Genomic DNA, 21364 nt, shown 5'->3' with positions numbered 1-21364 from the left:
TTAATGTGCTTAATTTTAAGAACCTATTCGGCCACTTTGGACTAGGCTACATGAGGTGTGTGACTGATTCGAACAAGTCGCAAAAAGGCCTTGTTTCTTATGCTGGGCATCATTCACAAGTGATAGTATATAATTCACAAGTGATAGTATATAATTCACAAGTGATAGGCTAATATTGTCACCCATCAGACTAGTTTGGTAATACGGTCACCGCAACAGCCCTAGGCGTGAGTTCCCTCTTCGGTTGTGACATTTCAAACAGACCTCGGTAATGGCAGCTGATAGCAAGGTAAAGCGGAGCTTGTTGACATGGTCGGATCACTATGACTACAGATTATAGTTTAGGACTGTGTTTACACAGTTTAGGATCAGGACAGTTTAGGATCACTTAAACTATAAAAAGGGTAGAGCAAATGTCATTGTTTGTAATGATGTGAATACTGCCACTCATAACCTGGTACTTCTCTCATTTAGACTAATTTGCACACAAATAAATAATCTGTTGCCACAGACAAAGATTCAGTCGATCTTACAAGACATAGATTTTTTACAACAAATCATCACTCGCACCAGGACCATAAATACATTAGGATTGTGAATCATGAGGTAAGTAGATATCGATTTCACATATACAACAAAATCGAGTATCTGAGAGCAAAGTTTCTCTTTCTATTTAACACAGTCAGTAAATGGTTGCTTGGCTGTGATGGTGTAATTACATTATCAGCTATCAGATGTCTGAGGCTGGTCAGAAAGAGGCAGAGTGTATATCGAACCCCTCTCTCCTTTTCCACTGCCAAGGTCACCACAGGCTGTTTGACATCCCAGGGGAGGATCACTTCTCATACTGTAATACATCCACACAAACAGCCAGTCGCTACGGAAGACAGCTTGGCTTGGCTCTATGGACTCAAAACCAAGTACTTCAACCTCATCAAAATACATTTGTATTCACATTCTCACAAACTGACAGTCAAGGCCTTCTGCACTTTAACGTCTGGTGGTTCTGAAAAGACTGTTCTGAACACTGACTGCCTTCAGTGTTTTCTGAATAATAGTGTCAGTCAGAACGCACACATTTTAGTAGCTTGTTGGTAGTTGAACTAAATTCAAAATGTTTTCAGCAGTTTTTTTGCCATGTAGCAAACTACAGGAACTTGTTTTTGCAGAAACAAAGGAAAATATGGGTAAAGTACGGAATCATTTCCTTCATCGGCATCAGACCTGCATAACTTTCACGAGAAACCTAGTTTGTGTTTTTAATAGGCAAGATTACAAATTCTCTTAAGACACGACCCCAAAGAGATCTCTTCTATCAATTTGTAGTCTGACATTTCAGATTTACATATGATTTTCACAAATTAATTAGGATGAAGTTAACTACTTCTTCAAAGTAACTTTAGTTATGTAAACTATATTTCTCTTAAGGTTGGCTTTAGTGTAATTTTTCCAATGTGATGTAATTTGTAGCAGAGTATCTTCCCTAACACACACACACACACACACACACACACACACACACACACACACACACACACATTATTCACAGAGCTTAAATTAAAGACAATAACCAACAATTTATTCTGTTATTTGAAGCAGTCCTTTCGAGAGGTATATTTTAAACCCATGAATTATGTGGGCAAGACCATATGAACACTTTATGATTGATACATCGTGGTTGGTGAGGCACTCCATACATTCTTTGGTAGAAATGAGAAGGCTGAAAGCCTAAGTAATAAACTGAACCAAAATATACTCATCAAAATAAACGCATCATGCAACAATTTCAAAGATTTTACTGAGTTACAGGACAGATCCTTGCGCCATGCGGCCGTTCAGTATCATGCTGAAACGTGATGGCAGTGGATGAATGGCACGACAATGGGCCTCAGGATCTCGTCACGGTATCGCTGTACATTCAAATCGCACATTGATAAAATGTAATTGTGTTTGTTGTTCATAGCTTATGCCTGTCCATACCATAACCCCACCTCCACCATGGGGCCCTCTGTTCACAACGTTGACATCAGTAAACCGCTCACGCACACGAAATACACATGGTTTTCCATCTGCCCAGTACAGTTGAAACCGGGATTTAACCGTTAAGTGTCCATCGTAGGTGAGCATTTGCATACTGAAATTGGTTATGCCGCCGTACTCCAGTCAGGTCAAGATCATGGTGAGGACAACAAACACGCAGATGAGCTTCCCTGACAAGGTTTCTGACAGTTTGTGCAGAAATTCTTCAGTTGTACAAAGCCACAGTTTCATCAGCTGTCCGGGTGGCTGGTCTCAGATGATCCCGCAGGTGAAGAAGCTGGATGTAGAGGTCCTGGGCTGACGTGGTCACACGTGGTCTGCGGTTGTGATGCCGGTTGGACGTACTGCCAAATTCTCTAAAACGTAGGCGGCTTACGGTGGAAATTCTCTGGCAACAGCTCTGGTGGACATTCCTGCAGTGAGTATTCCAATTGCACACTCCCTCAAAACTTCAGACATCTGTGGCATTGTTTTGTGTGACAAAACTGCACATTTTAGAACGGCCTTTTATTGTCCCCAGCACATGGTGCACCTGTGTAATGGTCATGCTGTTTAATCAGCTTCTTGACATGCCACACCTGTCAGGTAGTTAGATTATCTTCGCAAATGAGAAATGCTCACTAATAGGAATGTAAACAGAATTTGTGTACCAAAGAAATAAGCTGGTTGTGCGTGTATAAAATTGCTGGGATCTTTGATTTCAGCTCATGAAACATAGGACCAACACTGTGCATGTTGCGTTTATATTTCTGTTCAGTGTAGAAAGTGGTACTGCTTGCTTCAATGGATGACGCCAAGAAGAATACTTGGATTTCTGGAAGGGCCTTTTACCATCACCTTAATGAGGAAAAGAAGAAGTCTAGAGTCAGACAACTTACTCCAAAGCCATGGAGAGGAGACACGAGGGAGCAGAGCTCGGCTACATTCTACATTCTGGGCATGAGCAGACCTGTCTTCAGGAAATGTACAAACCTTGAATAACAATTTTCAAGTCTAAATCTGGGGTTCACACCCATAATTTTCAAGGAAGAGGAAATTGGGGATGTTGGTCCATTCATCCTGGGGTTGCCAGATCCAGAAAGTCCATAGAGCGGTTTCCTTTCAGAGCTCCTGTCCTCATCCCTCCAGAATATCCCTCCACAACCATGTAAACCAATTGTGGTGCGTGGAGAAAGGGTTGCCAGTCGTAACCAAAGAAAGATCCTTGTTTGTGTTGAGGATTCGGGTTTCTAAGGAGCTCTGTGAGTCAGAGGCCACAGTATGTGAGTGATCAAAGAGAGGCCAGCTAAAGTGTGACTGACAACAAATGAGCTGCTTTCGTCTGAGGCTTAAACAGCATAACGCAGCTGGGCAGCAGAGTCAGTAAAACAGTAGAACAGAAACAGACAGAACAGCAATACGTTTCTCCATACGACTTTGCTTGTGTCAGACATTCAGTCAGTGCAGACTCTGCAAATTCAAGGCCATTTAATCAAGACTCACTGGCTTCACAGCAGGCAGATTATTTTCACACCAAGTCTCAGCCCTGTTCAAACCTCCCAGTGCCAAGTTCACTTTAAATCCAAGACAGTGTTTTAATAACCAAGATTCTGTAAATAAACAATCGTAGATTTCCCCGTTCCCCGCTCTCGTGTAATTCCAGGCAGACCGTTATGAAATTGCTATTTCGGAGCCAAGGGCTCAGATAACGTGGCCAAGTACTGTTCCCTCAGAGACACATGAGAAAGGAGAGACATTCATAGGGCCTTTAAACTCATTCCTAGAGCTCTCTCTGGGATCTCCACATGTCCAGCCAATGAAGAAGCGCTCCAAAACTCGGCATCCATGTCCACCGTTGACATAGTAACTCTGTAAGGTTCATTTCTATGGTCTGCAGTGACATTTCAGTGGACATGCATAGCGGTTGGGGTCAGTCACAGAGATTCCCCATATCATTTGTTTTTCTATGGTTTGCAGTGCGCCTTCATAGTTCACCTTCATGTCAGACTAGTTAGTAGGCTATAGAGCAGAGGTCGGCAACAGGGGGGTTGGGGGACTGTAAAATCACCAGGAATTCTGCTAGAAATGTGTTTGATTTAGGTAATCTGTTCCCAGGAGACATGTGATCATATCTCAATGTAATTGAAGGTATGAAATAATTGCCATTTTCAAATAATCTATTTTTTAGGGTTTAGTTGTGGTAAATTTGTAGCGTTATAATTATGTTCCGGCCGCCCCTATTCACTCTGACTGGAGTTGCCTACCCCTGCTGTAGGGTGACGCTGTACTAGTATAGCACAGCCATGACATGTACAGTGTATTACCTGCATTCACCAATTCCCCGTCATTAGTTAGCGCCTACCTGCTAGCTGCTTGCCAGGCAGGTTGTGAGCAGGGAATTCTAATTCATGGTGAATAAATCAGTTGTTGCTGTGACATGACCGATCCGTCCCCCCTATTGCTGGTTCTTAGAGCCACAAACCCATATTGCACTCACCCTCTCTCAAGGCCTTGACATGTACCGCACATATTATAATTCTACAATTAATCGAAATAAAATGTTGACAAACATGAATGCACACACACCCCTCCCATCCATCCCCACCCTACGCACAAACTAACATCAAACATTATCCTCCCCTCTGGGTGCAAGGCTAGCATGTACAGTATATTCCCTGTACATGCCTATATGTTTTCTCCAGTAGACGTCGGTCAGATGAGCAGTGTGTTGCTGTGGCCCTTTCCCAAGCAGTCAAACGCTAAGAGAGAGCGGGACATCAAACCAGCGCGCTGAGGGACACACTTGGGGATCACTTCTAAGTCAGCTGATAGGGCGGTGACAAACTCAAATGCTGGTGGCTCAATTCAGAGTCGAGAGGAGAGGAAGCGTGTGCTGCACTCCGTGTGAGAGTGAAAGTAGGTTACAACAAAGTAAAGTCGAGGCGAGTGAGTGATGCAAGTGCTCATCAATTCAGTATTAGAATAATAGGGTTCAAGTGGGTTTACTCTTGGCTGCAATTAAAAGTGCAGGTGTTGCAGCTTGACAAGCAGCAACATCATTACAGATTAACTGACAGAAACAAGCTGACACACACACACACACACTAGCCCTCTATCAAAATGTGTTGTTCATCAATCAAAACTAAAATGGGGAGCATATTGTAACCTCAATCTGAGGCGAGCCTCATACCTAAGCCTCCCACTTCTTCCACCCACACGCTTATATTCATAGGATGCCCAGTTAAAAGGCCATCACATCACGTGATGAACATCTGCAGGATGACAGAAACCACAATCAATTACAGCTCTAACGCGCCGCAAAGTGGATCCGTTTTTACAGCAGGTCAGTGTTTTCCAGTGAAGTTAGGCAATGAGATAGAAGGAGCAGAGGGTTACATCCTCTCCCTATGAAACACTAACTAAATAAATACAACTTTTGGAACAGGGTACATCAGAGGTCATGGGATCCGCATTCCAGCCCTGTATCATGCGCACGTTTAACCCCATGAGACCCCCCCTCCGGCTCTGAATGTATGCTTAAGGTTTTCATATCCCCATCCCTGTCATAGCTAACGTTAATGAATGCTTTCACAGGGGAAGCCACGGAGAGAGCAGCTAACACATCACATCATTACAGCTGCTTTTAAAAAGACAATAGCCGCAGTGTGTTAACCCTGGGTGTACTGCAAAGGAAGCTTAATTGAAAAACAACTAAATAGAATGCTTGGAAAATAGGAGAATTGCCTGTTTTCAGTTCAAACGAGTCGATGGCCTCACCGCTAATGAAGATGAGGTTTGAATGAAGCTCTGTTCACCCCCTCTTTCCAGCTCGTTTTCCATTTCTCTCACCCTCTTCATCCATCTTCTTCCCTCTTCATCTCTCCCCTGGCACCAATTCAAACCAGCACAGCCACTTTCAACCACAGCCATCTCACTAGAGGCAAAGAGCAAAAGTCAAGCCTTCTAAATAATGCTTACACCCTCTCTCCCGCTCTCTCTCTGTATTGGCGTCTCTGTGGGTATTGGCGTTGCGCAACCATAAAGGGCACAACTCATTCAAATAAACAGTTGGTGGCATTTAGTTGGAAGGTGACAATGGGGTACAGAGAGTAACTGGCGGTCAGCCCATCTCATGGACAGCTAGCTACAATATTAATCAAAGATACCCCCAGAGAGCAGCAGAACAGAGAAGAGAGACTGGTGGCTGGATAATAGTCGGCATTCCACCACACCACTGGCTGCTGGCATGGTATATCAATGGGAAGACACTGTCAAAAGGCTGACGGATACTTGAGAGTTTGGTTCAGAGTGTATCCTGGATCACAACTACGGTGCTGCCATTTTAGGAGACACCAGACATCCTTCCTCCTGTTGAAACGGGATCATGAGGTCCTGCTGAGGCACCCCAGAGTGAGACGTCTCCTAGACCTTCCAGCCCAGAGCTACCGCGAGGAGAGAGAGCCACCAGTCGTCCCATGGATGCCTCGATGCCGGCCACCTCAACGGGTCACATTGTGTGCTTGCCACAAGTCAAACCTTTCCTGTTCTGAATCCAAAAGGACAGGTTTCCGTTTTCATCGTCCTCCAGCAGAACAGAAAACAACCACTCAGTGGTTCTTCATCCGCTCCTGAACAACAAGTTCCAAAGGGTGGCTAACCAGAGGCTGTGATTCCAGCATCAAGACAACCTTTCTGGATCAACAGTCAGAATGCAATGTGCTCTGGCGTTGTTGCCAATGATCCAAAATGTGATCGCTCCTAATAGCTTCTGGGCCGTGGGTTTATATGATACCTTTGTCACGCAAGACAATAATATACCTCAGGTGTGACCCTGACCGACCTATTGTCAATGTCTCTGTCCAGGAGGAACTGCAACTGACCACATGTCATAGGGATGGGCTAATCTGTTTCTCAGAGCCTGCCTTCAGCCCAGTCACACAGTGGCCAGTTAGTTTCCAGTCCCTACATCCTCACTAGGGCTCAAACAGACAGTGACCATTAGTCGGATTATATGTGACTTCAGGGAAGGTCTAGGAACAGAGCAGCTACCCTCTCCGCATGTGGCCGGGCCTGGCCGGACAGACACATTTAGATGCATATCTGGACCTGCGGGGGACTGGATGTTATTATGGAGGCCGCAGATAAGGCTCAGATCCCAAGGCCCATGCGGTCGGAGGCTCAGGACTAATTCTCTCTCTGTCAGGGCCTCACAACGCAGACCAGAGCACAGTGGTTGGTCGGCTGACTGGTGGACTGGCTGGCTGGCTCTCTGATGGTCAGGCTGCTCTGATGTCTGTGTGTGGATCTCCCGTAGTGCTTTAGTGTCAGACTGTATATCACAGAGGACTTCAAATCCTGGAGATCGGGTTAGGGGAGGGGGAGGGATCGTGGAACTGGGGGGCTGAGCTGCTCACAAAATGGAGTCGCGGACAGAAAACGTGAGGGTGAGAGATGGATAAGGATATGGAGGATGAAGAGAGATAGGGAGAGGAGAGAGATGTGGAGGAGACGGGGAAAAGGAGGAGGATGAGAAAGCAGAAGAGGGATGGGAGGCGTGTAGGAAAGGCAGAGAGTAAGAGGCGTGTGGTGGACAGCAGAGGGTAGAGAGAGGAGTAGAGTATCGCCTGGAACCGAAATAGCATAGGGCTGAGGTTGCCACGGCAACCCCAACCTCGCGACTAACAAATCTGTTCACTCGACGCCGCGGCACAGAGGATCACACCGACAACAACATTAAAGATATTATCTTTTTATTTCCCCTCTTAGTTCATTTATTTGGTGAACACTTAGAGACTGACAAGCTAAATGAAAATGAAAGAGGGTCCTTTCAAAGTCCTCGAATAACACCCATCATCTTCCCTCAGTAAGTGACACACTTCAGACAGAAACGGCATTGCAGGGTTAGAATTAGTCTCCAGTATTTGGTGTTATTTTTAATAACAGCCCGTCTGTCTCCCAGGCAGTGTTATGTTTCTGAGAGAACAGGGTTAGTGTTCTGTTCTGCAGCCTCACCTTGAGGGCTGGATGGCACCGTTTGTCAAGGCTCATCACGTACTCAGACAAAATGTTAAACTCCAGCAGCACAGTGAAAACCAAGAGAGAGACAGAACTGAGATAAAGCACTAGATATTACCTTCTGTGTTGCTTCACAAAGCCTGGAAGGCAAAGCCGTGAGTAAAGTTGTCATGAGGCAGCTACGCACAAACACAAACTTACAAGACAGCTGGTCAGCAATGAAAACCTTTGGTTGAACAGGATGAGAGAATTGGCATTCTGAACACGTGACGACTGCATCCGACAAGGATTTGAGAGCGAAACGGGACATTTGTTTTTACATTAGGAATTGAGAGCGAGAGGGGGAAAAAATATATAAATTGCAACTGGTCGACTGTAACGTGAGCGAACGCGAGACAGGACACCCGTCTGCCTAATGGCATCATAAAACAGATGAGCGCTAGAAGCGTCGCTCTACACCCGCAATAACATCTGCTAAATATGTGTATGTGACCAATAACGTCTGATTTGACTTAGAAGGCTAAGCTGACATATCATGTTTGGAGGAGAAACAATCTTGAGAAGGAGCGAAATAGCTAAACGGGCGAGTTAAACGATCTGAACTGTGGGGAGACTTTGAAATGAGAGACCAGTATTGCTTCTGGCTTGATCAGGGCCTGGGCACTGATGAGAGGCCAAGGGGGCTGGGGACAAATGTTGACGCGCGGCGCTAGGGTCTAGGACTGGAGATTGGAAAATAAGGCTGACACAGGGTCTGTAGCTAGGACAAGGACAGATGCAAGCTTGGGGATGAGACTGGGGCTGGTCGAGATGGGCTGGGGATCAGGTGTGCGATGAGGGCAGTGATTGTGTTTGACGGTGGAGGAATTTTGCCTGCCTGTGTCTCTGTCAGGCGCCATCTCTCACTCTAGGCTTGTGTCCCGCATGGCATTATACAGTACCAGCAATTATGGCATACACTATACGCTGTGGCATGATTAATACTTGTCTGGGAAACAAGAAGATCACGGTCTTTCTCTACACACGTATGGGAACATAATAGCCACACACACACACACAAACAAGCACACAGACACACAATTCTCTACCAGACCCTTATAAGGGTCTATATCACTGCTTACACCTGCGCCATTTTCACATGCAATGTTGTGTGTCTGTGGAGTGGCGTGATGAACAACACACCCTCTAATGGACACATAATACACCACCTTCATGGTCAAGGGCACAACACCTTGTCCTCCGCACCACAGGGATGTGTGTGTGAGTGTGTGTGTGTGTGTGAGAGAGAGAGTAAAAGGAAAAGAGAAACAGTCAAGGGGAGATGGGGATGGAGGTTGACTGCATCTCAATCCCTGACAGTCTAAACATAGTCTGAGTCAGAGCGTACTTCGTCGGCCAGAAGGGCAACGGGCCCAGACACCCAGGAGTTTAGTTGGCTAGAAGTTCAAACATGACTTGACCCTGTCAGCATACACCCAGGGAGTGTAGAAAATGCTGCATGGCCTCGGGACACTTCCCTCTGTTGAGGACAGTGATCCTTGGTGTGCTTTTAAAACTCCAGTTTACAACATGGCTCAACTTTTTTAGAACTACCAATTCACGTCCAACGCTACGTTGACTACAACATAACACAGTGACTTCCTAGAGGGTGTTTTGTTGTGCAAACCACCATAGTGGCTTTGGCAGCGATGTCGTGTCTCTGCCATTGCGCTGGTTTTTAATTAGATTCTTGCAGAAATAGCAAACAGAAACATCCCATTCTGGCTCAAACGGGGCCAAACAAAGGCTCCCATTGGAGGGTTAAATCTCATTCTTCCCTCCTGCTGCTAATTCTCCTCTGTAATTATTGCTCCAGCCGTTCTTGTTTAGAGGGTAGCACACTAAATCATCCAGAGAATCGTGATGATGTTGAGGGCTACTGTGGATTGGAGTCCCCCTTTCACACTCTCCCTAGCTAGATTCTGCAGAGCCGGAAAACACTGTTTAGAGAGAGACAAGGCAGCTATGGTGGAAAATAAGAAACATTTCATGATGGATCTCGCAGGGAGAAAGGAAGTGGTCTTGAGGATTGTAGACCACAGGAAGACTAGTGCAATCAGAGCTGGCTATCTGCCATCGTGTTGCACACACGCACACACTAACTACAGCTACTACTACTACTACTACACACCGCAGGTTTATTTTTACAGAGCCAAAGCATCCAGCTAATGATGCATAACAGCCTTTCAACATGGGACATCCCAGAGCTTTGGGTTATCTGAAGCCTCAGTGTATTCCCAATGACCCACGGGGTGGTCTGTCTTCAGCAACAAGGCTTTCTCCCTTTGCTTTGGTTTCATTCTTTCCTTTTATGCTCATTATTTCAGCTGATCATCAACTGTTTGAATGAAATGGTTTGCGGGGGAATTCACAAAAGAAAATTGCAGCCGAGAGCTGAGGCGTTGACAAGTCAAATGATGACTTCTGGTTCCTCGTGGGCCCATTCCGTGGTGTTTCTGTTTCAGAGGCAGACTAGTTGAGACACGGAGTCCAGCAGAGTGTGATTATGATGCGACGATTGACAGGCTGGCAGCGCCATGGTTCATTATGACCGAGCATCAAACAGCTGGATTCAGAGAAAACTCATTTATAATCTCATCCCCTCATAGTTGGGGAGCCACCGCCCCCCCACAAACAAACACGGGTGGCTCAATATGGTGACTGGGATAGTGACTCAAAGCTAAAAGCAGTCTCATCCTACATTATTCCCTTCCAGAATAGAGACCTGCTAATGTTCCCATTTCTGTGTGCACAGACACTCACATGGCAGACCGATCTAATGACACTGAATAAGGGACAGCCTCCAGTGTCTCCTAGCAGCTTCACAGAGTCAGACTCATGTTTTATCTGACGGGTGCTGCGAGTGTGAGGTAGGTGTGTGCATTGGCGCACGTGACGGGGGCAGGAGGTGTTTGGCACTGGCACCAACCGCGCGAAGTCTCACCATCCTGCTAAATCTAACTGCAGGAGGAGAGGAAGAGGCGGAAGGGGTGAGGAACAGCTGAGGAATATTTGTGTTTTGAGAGATAAGGAGTCACCCTGTCAGTTGGAGGCAGGTTTGTGTGTGTGAGTGATGAGTGTGAGTGTGAGTGACAGAGAGACAGACACAGAGAGAGAGAGAGAGAGAGAGAGAGAGAGAGAGAGAGAGAGAGAGAGAGAGCGAGAGTGTGTGTGTGTTTGTGTGCATATAGCAGTCCCGAGAGTTATCGTTTCGCTATCTCGGTGTTACATTCCTCAGTAGTGAAGCTCTTCTGAAGATGGAGACATGCTTTCTCTGGGTGGGGGATTGCGGCTACAGTCTCAACATAACTGTATGAATAATTTACTGAGTTTCTACTTTCACTCGGGGCGGGCCTGTCGATCTGCCCTAACTTTCCCTCCGGTTTTGAATACTGACTCACATCTCAAGTTATTACACAAGAGATTACTGAACAGTTTTGGGAGTTAAATAAGGGGAAATGGAAGGCGGTTACTTTCTGTTAGGGAGGTAAGGAAAGTTTCTGTGTAAGCTCAAAAAATAAATTAAAAAAGAATCAATCCACAGGGACTAAGAGCATTCCAATTCCTTCAGAACCTTCCGTCAGACTCCAGGTTCCGAATGTGATAAATGTAAAGTAGTGACAATCTTCAAGGGAAACATTTAGTTCCCCTCCGCGGTCTACAAAGCACCTCAGAGGTACACGCCTTGCCGCCATACTGACAGTCACCATTCAATACACAACAATTAGTCAAGTGGGATTCAAAACACATCCGTGAGTCAGAGAGCATAGGTTAAAAAAAAGATAGATTTCCTGTAGGTTGTAAAAGACTGTTCAAATGAAGTTACATGATATGGCAATGGCCCATGGTTTTGTCACCTTGTATGACCAGATGGAACTCCAGTTCAAACATGACTTGACCCTTTCAGCATAAACCAAGTACATTCCCTGAGTTTCCACAAGATAGCACAGCCACAAAGTCAAAGATGGCTATTTAGTAAAAATTAGGCGTAAGGTTAACAGCATGGTTAAGGTTACGCAGCAGTAACACACCACAGTGAGGCTAGAGTTGCTGTTGACGTTTTAAAACCCTCTTCAAATTAAACGCTAGCCTCGTAAACTAAGCCGTTAAAGCATTATGGAGTCGTAGCGTTGTAACTGAATTGTTACCTCAATTCTTCAACTTGTTTGTTCAGCGAAAGGAAAACATACATCTCCAAAATAGACAAACTTTCCAAAGCACAGTGGAGAGGAGAGGTGCATGAAAAGAGAAAGGAAAATTAAAAACACATTCTAAGACTGAGTCCCGAGGGGACTCATGAACCTTTGCCCCGGCTACCTCTCGATTGCTCCCTCCCTCACTCCTACGGCCACTACTAAGTACGGTACACTAACACAGCTTAACGCAGCTTTAATCAATCCTCCTTGTTGTAAATACTGTAAGAAAAGCTGAACAAGGCATTCATCCTAGTCATTAAACAAACATTCAAGCATCATGAAAGAGTGCTGGCTCAGGGAAAACAACAGAGGTGGAAGGATACACACAGTGCCTGGGATGGCAACTAAGGACATCAGAACACAAGTCGCCTGCGTCGTGAACTTTGCAAAATTGCACTTTGGCTATTTTACAGCAGAAGCATAGCATCTCTATACAGCTGTACTGTACAGTATGTGACTTAGCTTGATTGTTGTGCTCAGCTCTCCTCATGCAGGTTCCTAGAGTAAACGGAGTAGTAGTGAGTGGGGAAGGCCCAAGACGAAGAGATCAAAAACAATGTGCTGCGGAAAAAATACAAAACAAAAATGATTAATCTGTGCCTTCTCTCCTCCCAGGACTCTCTCCCTCCTTCGGTTTCTCCTTTTTCAAAACTGCATCTTTCCACTTTGATGCCCCCCTCTCTCTCTATCCACACCTCTGGTACTGAAGAAACAAAACAAAAAACTGTTTTTGAAGTGATTTCCCTCTGCTCTGTGCGAGGGTACATATGCACACTCCGTGCCAAACACTTCGTACATGACCTTTCCTCAAAGCAAAAGGTTTACATGTGGTGCGGTTTCAATAAACGTTGGGCTGAGACACACACACACTTCGTACATGACCTTTCCTCAAAGCAAAAGGTTTACGTGTGATGCGGTTTCAATTAACGTTGGGGTGTGTGTCCCATCAACTCGGTCGCTCTCTCTCCTTAATGAAACGCTTTCTTCTTTCAGAGTTCTTAAATTACTTTTGTTCCAGCGCCTCTGTTCAACGCTATGAATAATGCAATAACAGGAACTTAGGAAGTCCTTTAATAATCTCTGTACTGTCAACAGGTCTGTTTATAGTGCAATCAGGCAGAGAGAATTAGCTATACACAGAATTAACAACCTCATGGGGAATTAAAAATGGCGTCCCTAAAATGCTAGAGACTTCATGTCTGTAACATAACGTTTCAGTTGGGACTCTTCCACCGCGCTCTGATTGGGTGCAGACCAGTCACTACTAGTGTGTGTGATTGCGTGTCTGTGTATGCTTTTTTTTTTTTTAAATGCACTGCTGGAGACCCTAAATCTCATGTGGTTTTTACCGTAATCATAGACTGCAGCCTGTTGGTAAGTGATGCGGAGGGTCTGTGACCTCCATTGGACAACAGATCAGGGCTGAACTACACATGTAATCTCCCACAAATCTCTCCCTCTGCCAATGCATTTGAGGAGAATAGCTCCCAAATTCTCTACAAACAGGGACATTAACGTAGCTAAACGTACAACCACAGTATACAGGATTATCATAGATAAACAGCGCAGATAAATGTAATATCCTATGTGAACAAATCATGGGTAGACTACAGCTGCAATAGTACTTTTATACTACAAAATGATTCATCCAGTTGAGCAATAGGTACATATAAACTTTACCACACCAAATTTACATCACAGGGTAACATTTGCACTCTCAAACACAAATCGTTTTAACCAGTGCTTAATTTGAGCCGGCACCTCTTCGTTTTGGACTGTTTCGTTTCCGGAACCTATTTGGCCGGATCCAGAACCTTTACATGCATGTATTCTTTTCAAACACTGTTTGCAATGTAAACATTCAAATAAAGGCGATCCGACTCAATACGAGTTGCTGCCTCATTAATTATCCAGCCTCCTAAAAACGTAATGTGGGAACGTAGATTTTGAGCCCGCGACCTGATGTTCTAAAGAATGAGTTTGTGTTGGGCCGGCTCAGGCTATAATGTTGATCAAACTGTGCGCACAAGTTTGAGACCATGAAGGGCCGTTGCAGTGGTGAGAGGGAGAAGCACGCCTGTATCCGGTCTCAGAACTAGAATGAGATTCACATTCTATGATCCGTCTCCCTCCCTCCGCTAGACATGAACCTGCCACATAGGACCAATAGCTTCTTAAAAAAAATAGCCTAGCTGTGGATCGTGTTAATGAAGCCCAATCACGAGGCATATAGCCCGGGAACACGCGGCAAATCTATCAGTTAACAGCATGAAGCCAGAACAAGCCTTTCGCAATATTTCAAACACAGGTTGAAAAGCAAATAGCTCCTGCTTAAAAGATAACACTAATCTGACTGCAGGCTACGAACATTGTTTTACAAAGTAAAACAAGAGATGGGCTTTTGGCATGAGAGTAAATCGTCCATCGCCGGAGAGTGAGCTACGCATCATTGGGTGAGTCAGCAAAAGTGGAAAGCTTTGCTAGGACTATAATTTCCTCCTCATACTGTATAGTGAACAAAAATATAAATCAGTATCTGGTGTGACCACCATTTGCCTCATGCAGCGCGACACATCTCCTTCGCATAGAGTTGATCAGGCTGTTTATTGTGGCCTGTGGAATTTTGTCCCACTCCTCTTCAATGGCTGTGCGAAGTTGCTGGATATTGGCGGATACTGGAGCACGCTGTCGTACACGTCGTTCCAGAGCATCCCAAACATGTTCAATGGGTGACATGCCTGGTGAGTATGCAGGCCATGGAAGAACCGGGACATTTTCAGCTTCCAGGAATTGTGTATAGATCCTTGCGTCATGGGGCTGTGCATTGTCATGCTGAAACATGAGGTGATGGCAGCGGATGAATGGCACGACAATGGACCTCTGGATCTTGTCCCAGTATCTGTGCATTCAAATTGCCATTAATAAAATGTAATTGTGTTCATTGTCCGTAGCTTATGCCGGTCCATACCATAACCCCACCACCACCGTGGGGCACTCTGTTTACAAAGTTGAAATCAGCAAACTTCTCGCCAACACGACACTTGGACGTACTGCCAAATTCTTTAAAACGTCGTTGGAGGCGATTAAATTCTCTGGCAACAGCTCTGGTGGACATTCCTGCAGTCAGCATGCCAATTGCACGCTCTCTCAAAACTTCAGATATCTGTAGCATACTATTGTGTGACAAAAACTGCACATTTTAGAGTGGTCTTTTGTCCCCAGCACAAGGTGCACCTGTGTAATGATCATGAGGTTTAATCAGCCTCTCTATATGCCACACCTGTCAGGTGGATGGATTATCTTGGCAAAGGAGACATCCTTACTAGCAGGGATGTAAACACATTCGTGCACAACATTTGAGAGATATTAGCTTTCGGGACGTATGAGAAACGTCTGGGATCTTTTATCTCAGAAACAGAGGCAGTTTGCCCTCTTAAGGTCCTTAGTACTGAAAAGTGTCTGTTCCAGGTGCGTACATCTTTTATTTCAGCTCATGAAACCAACATGTTACATGTTGCGTTTATATTTTTGTTTTGCATACAATTTGTCTCCACACACCTAGGCGATTGATGGATTCAAGACAAAAGTGTTTTTTATTGATCTCAGATTCTCAGAAGTCAAAACGCAAGACAAGAGGATTACTTCTAATTGTGTGCCATTGAAACCTTATCACATTGCAGCTAGCCAAACACTGCTTCTAATGCAGCCAGTGTTGCGCTTCCAGTAAGCGCAGCCTGTGGAACATGCTAATTACCCTCCTCCCAGCTCATCTGCTTTACTTTAAAGCGATAAAAAGGAGGCAGAATCGGCTTAACACCTTAAAGCACCGCAATTAATTGTAATCTAGTTTAATGAGAGACCCACTTTGACTAGCTAATGTGGCTAATTGCAGCCATACAGGAAATGCTATTGACTTTGAGCGGATGCCATTAGACCTTGATGAAGGCGCTGATGTGTGAATATCGCATAGCCCACAACACACACAAATGTACTGTATCTCTCTCAGCTGCTATATGCAGACAAACACACCCCTGCTATATGCAGGCAGACGCACGCACACACACCATAAAAGGAGGCACGCGATAAAAGAGATGCGCGCACACAGAGGCAAAGCACAAAGAGATTTGTTGTGGCATCCTGCATGCCAATGTTGGACTGCAGCAACCGATTGGGATGTTTATTCTTCAGAAAGATGAGGAAAGGGTGCAGGTGGAAACGTTTCAGCTCATTCGATCAATAGAAGGAACAGTACAACGATAAACCTATATATATATTCTATCGAAACGGTAGAGGTACAGCAAACCGGCTCCGTGGCATAACATTCCTCAAGTGTATTAGAAATAAGCAGTGCATGTAGGGTCTCTTATGTTACAAGTAAATAATTGAGATAAGACATTAGAACATGTGCTGACTCTTAAAGTAGGCCAATAGGAGTAAAGTACTGGCTCAGCTAAGGGGAGAGGAGTACTGCAACAATCCCTTGTGTGTTGGTCCTCTCAGGTTCTGTATCAGTAACTGTAGAGGGGGTTGGAAAGGCTGGAGAAGACTCACGGCTGACAGACATGCTTTGCCGCACAGGCCCAGGGTGACTCGCTTGCTTCCACTACCCACCATCAAATTCAATTCCAACCTGCTGCTGGGGAATAGCTGTCTGCCTGCCTGAACCAGCCATTCCCACCCGTCAACAGTGTTCCAACACTGCTGAAACAGGAGGGGACTGTCCCGCCTTGTATCTAGTTGGAACTTACTATAATACTGTTGCATTCCTTTATAAGTAAAATAACATTTCTCAAGGCACCTTGGATTATAGGTTCCCTTGTGGTGTGTGTGGTTCAGATAAAGGGCTACTGGGTATCATTCAGATTTATAGTGACACTGTTGGGGTTGCAGAACCTGATTTACTGCTGCTTTTCATCTCCCATGTAAAGGAACTGATTCCAAATCAGCTGAAATGTTTGGGAGCCCTTTACAAAAGGCCTGATGCCTGTGATCTCTGCCAACAAAGGTGGTGTTTTCTTTTCCTGGTAGCGTTTGTCGTCAAAACAAGGCTAATTTGGGGAGACGATTTCAACCGTCACTTCTCTCTAAATAACAACGTGTCCTGCAGAGTGACACACACACACACGCATAAACACACTCAAAAAGGTGATTAAATGCTCGTGCACACACTTGCAAATATTTGGGATATTCTCCTTTTTAGTGAGCGGGAACAGGAGTGACTGGTCGAAGCTGTAATAAGGGAACCTCTGACAGAACAAGCCTACCTTTTGTGGGTTCAGTGCGTTTGGGGAGATCCAGCGTGTCGTAGCTTTTGGCATTCTCTCCGTTTTTCCTGCCTGGATTGAGATTGGAGAGAGAGAACAGTTGTACCTGTCAAACAGACAACCAGACCAGTGGCGTAGTGGTAAACTCCCATCGCCGGTCACGGGGGGGGGGGTAACGCTCACTATACTTTCAATGCATTTTTCTGCAAAAGTGGGTCAACTGTCGCCTCCACAAAAGAAAGTGGGTTAACCATCCACTACACCAGAGACTTCATTGACAATGTCCCTGAGATCACTGCATGACCACACACACGCAGATGGACAAGACACAGTGTGAGTGTACGTATACTGCACACACACATTCAAACACAGATGGACAGACTTGAGTACACACACACACCATCACCATACATGTCTAGTAGCAGCCTAGTGGGGATCCTCCTTTAATGAGGGAGGGGGAGGGAGGGAGGGAGGGAGGGAGGGAGGGAGGGAGGGAGGGAGGGAGGGAGGGACAGCTAATGAACGTCTCTCCATCCATATCGTCAACACGGACGGGACACGGCTAAAAACTAAATCCCAGGTTCCTTTTCACTACCCAAACTTATTGGTCTTACCTGGTCTCCCCTACCTCTACTCCTCGTGATTAGGCAAGGTTTGAATGACTAACACTACGATGCTGTGTGGTAGGATGAAGGAGTGAGAACCACAGCAAGGCCACAGCAAATTAAGAGGGCAAACAAGTGAAGTCCGTGAAACTTCTCAGTTTTGGAGGAGATCCAAACTACTGATGCTACAGTAGCTATAAGGGGAGGGGTGAGATAGTGAGACAGGAGGACACTCACCTTGATTAAACCACTCCTCTATAGTTAGCCAAGGAAGCAGCAGCAATGCAAAAAGACACAAGCAGGGAGAAGAGAAGAGCAAATGATAAAATAGGTTGTGTGGATTAGAGGTGACATAATACAAACAAGTTCAGTTTAAAGTCAACTTGGGGCTATAAAGTTCAGAGGGAAAAAGGGAAGAGAGAGTAGGAAAGCTGAGAGAGAGAAAGAGAGAACACAAGGGAGGGAGAAGGAAAGAGATAGCAAGAGAGAGTGGGAGAATAGAAGGTAAGAAACAAGTACTTAGGGCAGAATGGTGACAAGTGGAGAATAAAACCCATTAGCACTCCATAGGTGACTCTCCTGGGACAGAGTTAAGAGGCTGTGGTGTCAGTGTACTCGGCTCATTAGAGAAAGTGTGTGTGTACGATCACACTGCAGCGGCACACACAAGGAGAGAGAGGGACAGTCACTGCCACTCAAGGCACTAAGCCAGCCACACACACACACACACACACACACACACACACACAACAGCACAGGAATAAAGGAATCAAAAACAAAAAGAGAAATGTAAAACGCAACCATTTTGCATTGGGTAAAAATGCTGGGCCTGAAGCGTCTGTTCATGATAATGGGTGTAGTGGCAAGTGTCAGGATTCGGGGGGGTAAATTTAGACAATTTAACTCGGGTAACAAATTGCTGGGAGAGACCGTGTTGTCTAAACGACTCTCTTGCAAGATCTGACTCCCCTTCCCGCACTCACACTGTTTTTGGATGGGCGTGTTAAGCATTTTTAATGTAGGCCATCTTTCCTTCAAAGTACACCTCCAGGGCCTGTGAAGACTAAACACACCACATTAACTGCTGTGTACAATAGCAGCAGACTGGCTAATTCGCCTGCGATTGCCATCTATAATATTCAATCTGTAAACACACACGCACACACATTTCCAGACACACGCCCCAGTGCTTCTTGGCCTCTAAATCAGTAGCATCCCCCTCCGGACTGTGAGGGGTCAGTGAGATTGGGTCACACCTCATTGACTAAGTGATTCATTGCTGTCATTATTTGTTGTGGGAGAGGGACCTCTACTTGTTGTTCAGCCATTCGTCAGTGATCGAGAGGTAGCCTACACTAATTACATCTCTGTCTAGAACCAGAGGGTAGCCTTTACTAAATAACTGTCTGCTATGGGGAAATAGCTCTGGGCTGAAGGGTACGAGGTAAATAGAGCTCTAAAGAGCTGAAATACTGTTAGCATAGGCCTGGATACATACAGTAACCTATTCAAACTGACAGGGCCCATTTTGAGTATAGTATAATGGGTTTCGGTCCCCTTTTTTTCTCTCTGTGTGTTAATCAGTGGTTCCTACAGAACATCAAACACTGGCGGTGCACGGAAGCGGTTAGTTTTGGGACTGGGCCCATGTCTCCCCAGTCTAGTCTCCCTCTGTGTCGTCCCTGCCTTTCACCTTTGGCCTTCTTCCCTCCGAAGCAGCCTGCGTCGTCCTTCTTCTTCCTCTGAGGGCCCACAGAGCCCGGGGCCTGCAGCACTGATGGGTCTGTGAACTTCTCGGCCCCTGGGATCTCCTTGTGAACGTGGTAGGACAGGTTCCTCATGATACACACACAGTTCTCCACAGACTGGAGGAGGCGGGGACAAAGAGTTGTCAGCTCAACCTGCACAGATTGTTCTCAGAACATGATATGAAAGGGACTGTTTACTCGCTTCCAGACAAGATAAAGAGACCCAATGGAGACAAGCAAAACAGAAGACAAATCAGCATTCGTGGTATCAAATGTCCCCAACGACTACACAAAATACTGTTATAATAATAAACAGGTAGAATGATGCGTATGGGGAGGTGTGTGGAGCTGGCGGCTCACCTTGTTGTCCATGTCTTTCTTCCCCACAGCTGACTGCAGGGCGTGAAGCAGAGCGTCCACCAGCCCCTCACACTCCCTCAGCCTGCGCCTCGCCTCGGCCCCGTCCGAACTCACGTTCCTGTGGAACACAGACATACCCTGGTCAGAAGCAGAAAAAAAAGAGACATCCGTAGGCTGTGTTAATAAACAGCATTTAGAGTCGCTTTTCATTTCACTTCCAATTTCCTCCATGAGTGGTTGAATATATTACAGAGACAGAGGGCTCCTATCTCCCGTGCACAGAGATAGCATTGCCCAGTGCCCATGCTCTAGAAGCTGCGGAGATTAAGATCAGACACAGCTGACTTCAAGAGATAAAAGTAAACACCTGAATCTGACGACAGTGAATCAGCAGTGTAACCGCTAAGCAGACAGGGAAATAATCATTCCACAAACCGTCCCGCACAGGACATGAAAAGTGGCAACTTCCCGCCAAAGATGGAACCGTACACAGGCTTGTAATCTACCATTCCGCACTCCCAAACAGACCTGTATAGTAAATAACTGTCTGCAAAGGCCTGCCAAGTGGCTCCGCGCATGTCTTTACAGAGACTTTAGTTGTGGAGCGAGAGAGCAGGAGCTGCTAGGCTCGCTGGGGACTTAATTTAAGAGGGTTTTCTTTCTGGGCCATATAATCCCATTACCAATCTACCCAGCTAGTCCTGGAGGATGATGCCTGTCACCGCTGCGAAGGGGTTGAGGGGGACAGCCAGAGTGACACACACACTTAAATGTGCACACACTCAAAGGTGATATATGCACGAGCGCACACACTTGCAAACAGAAAAGTGCATACACACAGCCGTTCTTTCACACACCTACACACACAGGGGGAAGTCAGTCAGTCTTTGGTGCAGATTCCATTCATCTCAGGTAAAGCCTGGGCTATTATACACTTTGGGCTAATTAAAACGAATCAATGGTACAGAGAGGCTGACACCGCAGACCATACGGGACTCTAATTCCCAAGTCATAAAACATTGACGGGACTGTAGTGAAATGGGTCAAGAGCTTCAAGTAAAATGGCGGTGACAGATATGGCAGCTCTGCTTCTAGCTCCTAAGCAACTTTGTGTTATT

General features: G+C 45.6%; 1 protein-coding gene across 8 annotated transcripts in view; it reads right to left on the bottom strand.

Moving 5' to 3' along the window:
• Nucleotides 1-21364, bottom strand: part of LOC112248640 (ARVCF delta catenin family member) — a 240150-nt gene that overhangs the window by 13614 nt on the left and 205172 nt on the right. For 7 of the 8 annotated variants that reach the window (XM_024417832.2, XM_042320685.1, XM_024417827.2 and 4 more), the window contains 4 exons: nt 20247-20364; nt 19832-20003; nt 18376-18393; nt 17534-17605 (listed from right to left, as the gene is read on the bottom strand). In XM_024417832.2, the coding sequence (XP_024273600.1) occupies nt 17534-17605; nt 18376-18393; nt 19832-20003; nt 20247-20364 (380 nt within the window). The remainder of the gene's footprint in view (nt 1-17533; nt 17606-18375; nt 18394-19831; nt 20004-20246; nt 20365-21364) is intronic. The other variant, XM_024417831.2, reaches the window with a different exon arrangement.

Source organism: Oncorhynchus tshawytscha, linkage group LG04 (genome assembly GCF_018296145.1).
Source record: "Oncorhynchus tshawytscha isolate Ot180627B linkage group LG04, Otsh_v2.0, whole genome shotgun sequence".
Taxonomy (NCBI): Eukaryota; Metazoa; Chordata; class Actinopteri; order Salmoniformes; family Salmonidae; genus Oncorhynchus; species Oncorhynchus tshawytscha.
The sequence above is the reverse complement of the archived record's forward strand: the minus strand, read 5'-3'. Positions and strand labels throughout refer to the sequence as shown.